Source organism: Uranotaenia lowii, unplaced genomic scaffold (genome assembly GCF_029784155.1).
Source record: "Uranotaenia lowii strain MFRU-FL unplaced genomic scaffold, ASM2978415v1 HiC_scaffold_717, whole genome shotgun sequence".
Classification (NCBI taxonomy): Eukaryota; Metazoa; Arthropoda; class Insecta; order Diptera; family Culicidae; genus Uranotaenia; species Uranotaenia lowii.
This window is the reverse complement of record NW_026598664.1, coordinates 1-10,690: the sequence shown is the minus strand read 5'-3', so window position 1 is coordinate 10,690 and position 10,690 is coordinate 1. Positions and strand designations below refer to the sequence as shown.

The window sequence follows — 10,690 nt, the reverse complement described above, 5'->3', positions numbered from 1 at the left end:
AGTCAAGATGTAGATTTTTCAATATCTTCGGACAAGATGCAAGAATTTACACGGTATTTTCAGCAAAAGTGCACCAGAGATGAAGTTTACACTTTAATACGCAACTGTATCAACGCATCATGCTTCAATGTATTCCAATTGATTCTTCAGACACTGCCTGACGATCTCGAAAATAAGGTGCAGTTTCGTTTTGGTGGCGCAGATCAAGCGAATATCATAAATCTGAAGCGCATCGGCAGCAATCAGATGGAATTGCTACTTAAGATTTTGAGCCAACAGCATAGGGATGAATTTGTGCGCAGATATTTAACCGTTTTCCAGGACGACGAGGAAGACTTTTTAGCCGTCATGTGCCGCAAACCTTTCCCTAACGTTTTCCAACGGCTCACCTCATTAGAACTAGATGAAACACAAATCGAGTGCTTAGGAGAGTATATCGCCAAAAGGCTTCCGGGGTATCTAGAACTTGTTGTTAGACATAATAACAGTGAATTTTTCAGGGAAAATATTTTGGTCTGGGTTGAAGAAAATCTGCGGGAAACCAGCGTTGACAGAATGTTGAAAAAGCATGACGTCTTGGGCATTTTAATTTCTAACGTAGAGATTGAGATCCCGGAAAAGGAAATAAAGGTGCAAACCAGAGTTGAACTCGTAGATAGTATACACAATTTGTACCAGTGGGCTTCCAGGAATGCATTTGAGTGTTCTCCAGAACACCTTGAAGCGATCGATCGCATTAAAAATCAAGAGATAAAACAAGCATTTAGTTCCTTATACTTAAACTGTTCTTCTTAATAAAATTTATATATTATTGTTAAGTGCTGTAGTTTGTTGCGATGACATCCGTTTAGGGATTTTTTTCAGGAAATTAAAGATAACAACCTTAGAACACTTTTCTGAGCTTATATGATATAATCCTCTGGAATAAGCTATATTATTTAGTTTATAAACATTTGAGTTCTCCGAATTTTTCACAATACAAATAATTCAAATAACAAACTCATAACTAACATACAAAACCACTTTATTTCACAGTATAACTCTAGTAGTCAGTATACATAGAAGTCTAATCATCATTCTCAGTGATGATACTAAAACTCGTTGCTTAAATGCCCCGCCTATCTCGCTTAAAAATAATTGAATTGTGTTTCGATCGGTTGTAGAGAAAGAATAGAAAAAATATCATCGAAAATTTGTCAGACATTATTGATTTTCTTTCTGTTTCTGTTGTCCGTGGGATTTGTTTGCTTCTGTTGATAACTTATAGATCGAAGCAAGTCTTGACTATTGTTGTTATAAATCTATTATAGCCTAGTACAGTAGGAGAAATGTTTTACAGTTGTCATTGTGTTTGCTAAACGTTCACTTTCTAAAAACAAAAAAAAAGTACAAAACTAATCCATCAACCAACTTTTGTCGCTTATTTTTACATTATAACTTTCTTTAACGTCTGTCTCTAAGTACGGTTTTGAGTAAGTTTCGTTCCAATCATGCTGTCACTCGATCAATCTTTTTTTTTTTGCTCGGATTGGACTCTGGAACAAAACATGTACAGTTTTTTTTTGCTGGGGAAGCTTGATCTTCACTTTCACTCGATATCACAGTTTTTATGATGAAAAAGGGAAAACACAAAACTGAAAGTAGGTCGTTCTTAGAAGGAAGTATGGAAGAAGAGAGAAAACCTATAAAGAAGATCATTCGATGGGTGTCACAAGTTTGTTTGTCTTGGAAAACTTTGATGCGTGCGTAAGTTCGTGAAAGGAAAAGGAATTTCATGAAGCCTTCTGGTGGCTCAGAGCAGCACAGTCTTAGAACCTAATTTCTCCTCGTTTGATTTGTTCGAAAACTTCCTTCGAGAGTTTTTCGTACTGGCCCTTTGGTGTCAGGTAGAATAAACTGTCTTCGATGACGTTCGGATCGAACGCTTCCTTCTGTAGGTCCAACTTTTTCAGCTTGTAGGTTCCGGTCATGTCCACCTTGTTCAGCAATCGTACAAACATTGGCCGAGCATAGGACGGAAGAGTTTCTTTCAGCGTGTCGGCTAGTTTTGTCAGATCAACTTGACTTTCCGGATCCAAAATAGCTGCCATTCCGGCGCGTCCTTCCATGTTCGGGATCTCCACGCCGTAGACCACGGTATCCCGATAGCCGGCGGCGTTGCTAACCTCGGCCTCTACTTCGCTCGTAGACACGTTTTCCCCCTTCCACCGGAAGGTATCTCCGGTACGATCCTTGAAGTACAGGTTTCCTCGCTCGTCGGCAACGAGCAGATCACCCGACAGGAAGGCTGCATCACCCTTCTTGAAAATGTCCCGCACGATCTTCTTCTCCGAGGCTCCCTTGTCGACGTATCCCAGGAAGGCCCGGCTTGGGTTGTTAGGTAAGATTTTCCCGATGAACACACCCGGTTCGTTTGGCTTGCACAACTGAAATGAGATAAACATAAGGAATATTCAAATCAGAAAAAAATCTTTTTAAAATGAAATGAGAAAATTTTATCCAGTACTCCAAGTATGGATTATACTTATACATCTACAACATAATTTGAAAATTTATACACTAATCTGTATTGCTTATCTCTATCACTAATCTGTATACATTGTTATAAGGAAAATTAAGCAATTTGAAACAAAGCACAAACCACTCCGGGAACTTCTGCCTATCACTTATTCAATTATTTTCTGCTGTTTAGTTCTAAAATTTCTTCAGTTTAACTTTAATTTAATTAAAAAAATTAATGAACGAAAACAAAAACGCGTTCGTCGCCCAAAACTCATGGCTTACTCCTTACCAATTCAAGGTCACTGAGTTTCTTCAAAAAACAGGTATGGAATAAATTTTCTGTCAGAAGTGCAGAAATGCAATGGGTAGCATCAGATATCGTCTAGTTCAAAATCTGGAATTATTCGAATCCGGTTAGAGTATAGTTAGCCCTCCATCTGAAAAGCACTCGTATCTTGGTAGAACCTCGAATGTTTAATGAAATCAGAAGATGGAGTGTCTCTGAGTACTTCAACGATTCATTTTCGCCTTGGATTATCCCATTTTATCTTACACCTATGATCTGAATATCCTGTATTGGAAGTACAAATAACATCAAACCGTTATAGATCAAGGCCAGTTATCTCGTAGGTTGTCAGAAGCTGAAAGTTATCAGAAGAAGCTCAAAGTTATTGATTTCATCAAACAGGGGCGGGATTATGGAACTCGAAACAATCGAGTTTCGTTCGATTCGACCGACTTTGGCATTACCGATCTTGAACGAGCTCGATTCGAATGGAACGTTTCGAGATGATCTACTACCCGGTTTACTCGAAATCTAGTACGTTAAAATTTAGAACACGAACGAGATACGTAATACCGATTCTAATTCGATTCGAGTAAAACTCAAAACGAGTATCTCGAATCGAATAGGATTCATAATTCAACCCCAGGTTTACGTTTGAGTACCACGTTCACTTTCCCGACAAGTGGTGGCAAGAACATATTTGATGATAATCGAGTCACCCGAATCACTTGATTCCAGGAATCGCTTCAGGTGAGGAACGTCACTTCGGATGAACTTTGGGAATGAATCTCTTGTCACTTCACATACAACGTGTTGAGATCTAAGCAATCGGAAATCTGCAGCTTTATCTTTTTTACTTTGTTTTTCAGTTCAATTCCAAACTCCAAATTATAAAGACCCCAAATAAAAAGCTCTAGTTTAATTAACTGCGTTCTTTTTTTATGGGCCACAAACTAGAAGATGTTATGGGCACCCCGAACAATCCGGCTCACTGCATCCCCTAATATACCGGAGGTCCCGGATTCCATAATTGTAGCTTTCGTGTTCGAGCTTTCCTGGAAGCAATGAGCGTCGATCATGTGTTGGAGCTGGAAGCGCCGGCAGGACCGGCTGAGACAAGAAGGTTTGCCCAGGAAAACCGGAAGGCGAGAAGCTACATCATTGGCTTCCTCGAGGACGATTGTCTCGAAATCGTCCAGGAGAAATGTGGCAAGGATTGGCAAACACATACGCGAAGAAGTCACTGGCCACACAGAACCTGGTAACGAAGCAGATTGGAAGTCTAAAAATAACAGGAGGTGATTCAATGCGCTTGCATCTGATCGCCTATGAGGATCTTGTCCGGCTGTTGCAAGTGGCCGGAGGAACGTGAACCGAAGCGGATAAAGTCATCATGCTGTTTGGAACCCTTCCCGAGGCTTATGATCCATTAGTGACGGCGCTGGAAAACCTTGATGAGGATCAACTTACACTGGAGGTTGCCAAGCAACGGTTGTTAGGCCAGGAAGTTAAGGAAAAAGCACGTCAATCACCCATGCCAAAACCAACGTAACCCCGGCGAAAATTTGGTTCGGAAAGAAACCTTCGTTGGAAAAGATAAGAAATTTTGGATGCAAAAGTTTCACATGGATTCCTAATCAGCAAAGGCAGAAGCTGGATCCTCGAAGTCGTCCAGTCGTTTTCGTAGGCTACGAAGCAAATAGTTCCGACTCTGGGACAAGCAGAGTTCTTGGTCGCCAGAGACGTTGTTTTCGATGAGCAGTCATTTCGGTATGCGATTGAAGGTGAAAGCAAGCCCGAACATTTTTTTTTCCGACAACAGTTTCAACTCTGGGGGAAAATGAGGAAATTGACTCGCCCTTAGTTGATCGGCAAGGAGAAAATTAAGCTTGCTGCAACGCCTGCAACGAGGTGATTCAAGCCGGTGACGAAACGAGTGGTGTTGAAGACTTTCAACAAGCCGAAGAGGAAGAGATTGAAAAACCTTCTGCGCTCCCCTCGCACCCAGAACGCCACGAGTTCCTGGGACAAACGTCGGTGAGGCACAGCGAAAGGGAGCGCTCGCTCCCCGGTAAGTTTCGTGATTACTTTCTTATTTACGATGCAACTACCGGTTGTTCTTTTCTCCCAGATACACCGATTAAAAGTGAAATCGAAGGCCGAGATGATTCGAAGATGTGGTTCAAGGATGAGCTCCGTTCGATGGAAATCAACCAAGTATGGAAGCTGACGTCGTGTCCGAAGGGCGGAAAACCACTCCATTCCATCAAGCCAGATTCTGGTGGCAGTCCGGTCCGATACAAAGCGCGATTGGTTACCAAGGGCTATTTTCAGAAAGCAGGACTGGACTACGAGGAAACATTCAGCACCTGTGGCGAAGCTGGCCACAATTTGTGTTGTTCTGGCGGTTGGTGTACACCATGGTTTCCAATTTCATACCATGGATGTGCAAACGGCGTTTTTACATGGAAATATCACTTAACAGATTTTTATGGCGGTACCTTAAGGCGTGGAAGCAAGACCAGGCCAAGTGTGCAAGCTGCTGAAGACTCTCTACGGACTTGAACAGTCCCCCGGTGCTGGAACTAGAAATTCAACAAGGTTATCATCGACATGGGTTTTCTTCGCTCTAGATATGACTATTGCCTGTATACCAAGATGGACGAGGACAATCAGCTGATCGTAATTCTGTACGTTGATGATTTGCTTATCGCTGGCAAAAAGGGAACGTTGGCATCTAAATTTGCTATGACCGACTGTGGATTGCTGCAAAACTGTCTTGGTATCAAGGTGAATAATGTCCAGCAAAAAGGCACACTCGAACTATCGCAGGAGGTGAAGCTTTCCAAAGTCGTCCAGCGGTTCCGTATGGAGAATTGCAATCCTGTTAAGACGCCAATGGAACACAGGAGCCGTACAGAGAACCACTGGGTAGTTTTGATGTACATCATGTTGGGTGTCCGTCCGGACATCTGTTATTCGGTTGGTTATTAGGCCCGTTACCAACAACATTCAACCACAGTCCACCTCAAGCATCTGAAACGCGTCGTCCGTTACCTCCAAAGTACACGAACATGGAAGTTGCAGTTCAAACGTTCATCGTTAAGTCCCCCGTTGATTGGATACGTTAACGCAGATTGGGCATCCGACTCCGAAGACCGGAAATCTATCAGCGGCAGGGGCGGTCCTAGAGCTGGCTCTTGGGGGGGGGGGTGATTTTCCAAATTTCAAAAATCAGTCAATAACGTAAATATATTGCGAAAAAACGTTCATTTGGAGAGTGCGAGTGGGGGGAAGGCGGGGGGGGGGGGGGGTTTGTGTGCAGTTTCAAATGAGACTTTAATATTTGCTCCACACCAGACCCGTGCGATGGACACGTCCATGGGTGAGGGGTTTCGAATTTCAAATTTCGTTAGAAATCATAACGATACCAAAAAAAGGACAATAAATAAGCAAATTGAATTCTAAAACCATATTCAAACCCATAATCATCACACAAACTCGAAAAAATGATACTGATACGAATCAAAATAAATCAGAATCAAAATTTCAAATCAAGTTTATTTCCGGTTAGTCATTAATAAATCAATCGAAATGTTGATTCTTTTTCTATGTATGTATGTATGTATGTATGAGAACCCACCAGTGGCTGATAGGTCTTTCGACCCGAGGCGGTACGGGAAGTCTCGATCGCACATTCAAATACTGCCAATACTTAACTCATCAGCAATAATTGCAGCACAACCAAGGGGTCCGTTACCACTGGCTTGGGACAGGTTTGACTCATCTTACTCCCTTCCAACTGTTCGGAACAAATAAAGAATCCTAAAAAGGTACCTAAGTAACCTACTCATGATTCCAAATTTGCCGAGATACTCCGGCTGGCTTGAACCCACAATCCATTGTATATCAGTCTTCCGATCGTTTGATGTCCTGTCCAATCCCCCCACTAAACCCCATAATAGAGTTAAGCTATTTTAATATACAATCAAAAAAATAGTCACATATTTTAACTCATATTTTATCTCTTATCTTGTTACAATTTGCCATTCCCTTGCATCGTTGTACTTACCCCTGTACCCCTATAATGGAAGAAGCACTTTAGAAAGCTGCTGACTAATTAATAAGAAAATTACAATCTGGGATTTATGAAATTATTATCAACTTTCCTATCTTAAATATGATACAAAAAGAAATATTTTAAAAGGAATCAATAGAATACTTAGCTTTGCAGCACCAGTAATTTCGACATCCCTTGTAAATTTATTAGTTTAAATATGAACCAAACGATGGTTAATCTTCAATCATTAATCACAAATTCTTTTTTAACATGATGCTTCTCTATTCGTCCAGATTAGTTTTTCATACCGGAAATCGCAGCAAGCCACGAATGGATACGCGTTTGAATGTTGAATCACAAGCTATTTACAAACAGCAACAAGCTTTTGATGTTGGGGGAAATGTATAGACATTTTTTTTATCACTGATTTTTTGGAACACACTAAAGACACACATTTCTTCATAATAACTTCTTTTTAAATTCTTTTGAACGGATTGACATAACAGATGAAAACTGACTTAACTCGATCAAATCGACATTTGAAATTTGTTTAAATAATCATTGGCTGTTTTCAAATTTTCTTCCTTTAAAAGTCCTTTTAACCAAAGCACGAAACACTGATGAGTTATGACTTAAAATGCATTCCCCGGCCCTCCGGTTATCACTGACGAATTCAAATGAATGATGAATTCCGGTCCCAAAATATTCGGTTGTTGCAATTTTCGTTCGTTTCAATTTCATTAAATGTATTCAAACTTTTTCAAACAAAATATTCGCGGACGAAAAAAAACGCGTGCGACTCGCACAAGACATCGCCTACTTCTCGAAATGTTGATTCTTTTTCTGAACAAAAAAAATCAAGCAAGTATTTTCAAAACATCAGAAACAGAATGCGAATTAAAAATTGGAATAGAGCCAGAATTTGAAGCTTCGGACATAACAATCAGTGCACAGAAGAAGAATAGATCAAATATAACACCAGGTTTGTGAGAAATTTAACTCGAATTCTTACCAAAATCAGATCAGGTCAGAATAATTGATAACAATTTAAATTATCAATCATATTGATTTACATTTCTTTTCTTCAATTTCAATTGAATTTTTGTTTGAAAAGTTCCTTTGTAATGTCTTCCATTAGAAATAATATTCAATCACAATTTGAAATGTGAATTATCGATGAGGAAAATATATCCATTTTGGACTTCAGAGAATTTATTCGAAATTAGTAGATGATTAATTTAAAAATGAAAATAATTAATTCTATCAAGTTATTAAGTTATCAAAGATAAAATCCCTAACTTATATTCAAATTCTACCAGTTATTATTATAAAAGGCAAGGAAAGTTAATTTTAGATTGTGGTTGCAGTTATAACTTTATGGATTTAAAATACAACGATAATTCATCATCACTGAGTACAAAGTACAATTTGGGAAATAGAAGAGTTCTTGAATGATCAAACACGAAACTGTTCCCTTTTATTTGGGTATTTAATTATTTATTTATTTGTTTATTTGTTTATTTGTTTATTTGTTTATTTGTTTCTTTGTTTATCCATGAAGAATGAATTGATGATATGTGATTAAAATGCTTCTTATAAAATTTTTTCTCTCATTTTCAGCATCCATACATTTCTAACTTTCTATTTGCAAGAATTTTCATAATGTTGAATTGTTCTTAGTTATGTTCTTTTAATTTCCATCGATAAGGTCGATAAATAAAATTAACAAACAAAATCACGGCGATTTACTCTTCATAAATTTTAATATAATATGAAGATGAAAAAGATTAGTTTTCACATATGGAATGTTTTTTTCTAATAAAAACGTCGAACCAAAATAATGCAAGATAGCATATTGGTGTTTAATTTTTGATGATTGATTTGTAGATTTTGGTGCGCTGAACTCGAATCTTCAACTAGATTTTGTTTATCACCTCTCGTTTTGGTGATATGCAGTTTATGTGGAGTTTTAAAAACAATCAGTTTTGAGTGAAATCAATCATTGATAACTGATGAACTTACAAGTTAACATGAAAAAAAACTGATTCTGAACTTGTTTATTATACTTTATTCAATTAAGGAATACTACTTTCATGATGATGAACAATCGAAAAAAATCTACAGTGTTCAATAATTCTGGAAGACCAGAATTTCTGACATTAATAAAGAAAGTATTAAAAACAAATATTTTATTTCATTGAAAAAATTGCTGAAGTCTGAAAAACGATTAAGTTTATGCTTGAGAAATATCTTAAATTCTATGTAGTCATTACATCCTTAAACATTCCTTAAAAGTCTATTATTTTACAAAATTGGGAACAGTTAATGAACAGAAAACTTCAATAAAAAAAATTTCACAGAAGTCAAAATAACTTGCTTTCTTACGGAAAGAAATGTGATATGAACCTTTATTCCGAATTTTAATTGTAATGTTTTAAAGTTTTGTCATAAAAGTGCAGAATTTTCTTGAATAACTTGTAACCTATTTGAAAATAATTTAGGGCACCAACATAAATCAAGATTAGCTCTTAAATTCATTTCATCTAAAAAAGTATAAATTCTGTAGCCATGTGAATTTAGAAAAACCCTTTTGAATGTGGAGTTGAACATTTAGGTAAAAAATAGAGGCTGAAATTGAGTTCTTAAAAAAATTCATATCAGCATAAAATTTGTAATGATTCAAAAAAAATGTATCTAAGTGATTAATCATCAAAGTAATGAATGAATTTGATTAGATATACTTCTTTTAAAAAAAACAATATTTCAAGATCATGGTGCACACTGCTTCTCCACTTCCCTTTAAATTTCATTAAAATTAATTAGAGTTTTATATTTAAAAAAAATGAAATGAGAGAAGTTTAACAAACTTTCTCTACATACTTATTTTGATATCCTTTTAAACAGCTTATACATCCTTTTATAAAACAATCTGCGAATCTTTTATATTCACGGCGAACCATTGTTGACAAAAGGATAATTTTCGTCATTTGTATATTGAGTAGTTTAAAAATTATCAATTTAAGAACTCTTTAAAGAATCTTCCGATATAAATGTTATTTTACAAATGAAAAAATACACACATGTGAAAAAATTCTTAGGTTATCTAACATTTTTATATCACCGCAAAACTCTCACAAAAATTTTAGTGATTCTCGTTTTCCAACAATACTTTTGGAAATTCAAGCATTTATTTGAGAATGTGTTAACAATTACTATGAATTAAAAACTGAATGTTTTATTATTTTTCTGAAGTATATTGCTGAATACAAACTCTTGTTTCGATTCTTCAATTTCTAAATATAAATTTAACTCTAAAACAAAATCATTAAAATCAAACTCTTAGGTATGCAGCTTTCGGAACTTTTTTTAAAAATTGTTTTCTCTTAAATTTCGAGCACTCATAGATTTGAAAATTACAAATTTGAAAAATTGTTTTTTTTCTTCATGCATTCAATATTTTCAAACATAATGTATGTATAATTTAAAATGAAAAAAATTAATAAAGGGCGATTTCTTATAGCTTATACTTTTTTTCAATGAAAAGTCCTTGTGCCCGAGAAAATAGTCGAGTTATGACGGGATATTATTATCACTGGTTTTATCTCATCTGGGAAAAATTAATGCATAGGCAAGTTTTTGAAGCCTTTGTTCAAAAACCTTTTTTTGGAGGTATATCCTGAACTCAATTTTTGTTCATCACCTCTAATTTAAGATGTTGTATTTTTGTTATTTTTAGAAAATTGTATAGATATGATTGTATAAAAATGTATAAAAGATGCATATATGGTCAGCAATTTCGAATTAAACACTGTAAGTGCCTTAACAAAAGTAATTTGGTGAAA

At 36.6% G+C, this 10,690-nt stretch overlaps 1 protein-coding gene across 1 annotated transcript; it reads right to left on the bottom strand.

Annotated features, from left to right (window-relative positions):
• Window positions 1–1,003: 1,003 nt before the first annotated feature.
• On the bottom strand, window positions 1,004–2,459 carry LOC129760670 (long-chain fatty acid transport protein 4-like). The gene has a single exon (XM_055758326.1). It carries the CDS (start codon window positions 2,442–2,444, stop codon window positions 1,809–1,811), a length of 636 nt encoding a protein of 211 aa, XP_055614301.1. The 5' UTR covers window positions 2,445–2,459; the 3' UTR covers window positions 1,004–1,808.
• Window positions 2,460–10,690: the final 8,231 nt, after the last annotated feature.

What these genes read in the sequence shown, in the direction of transcription:
- LOC129760670 (XM_055758326.1), bottom strand. Translation starts at nt 2,444, where the DNA reads ATGTTTATCTCATTTCAGTTGTGCAAGCCAAACGAACCGGGTGTGTTC.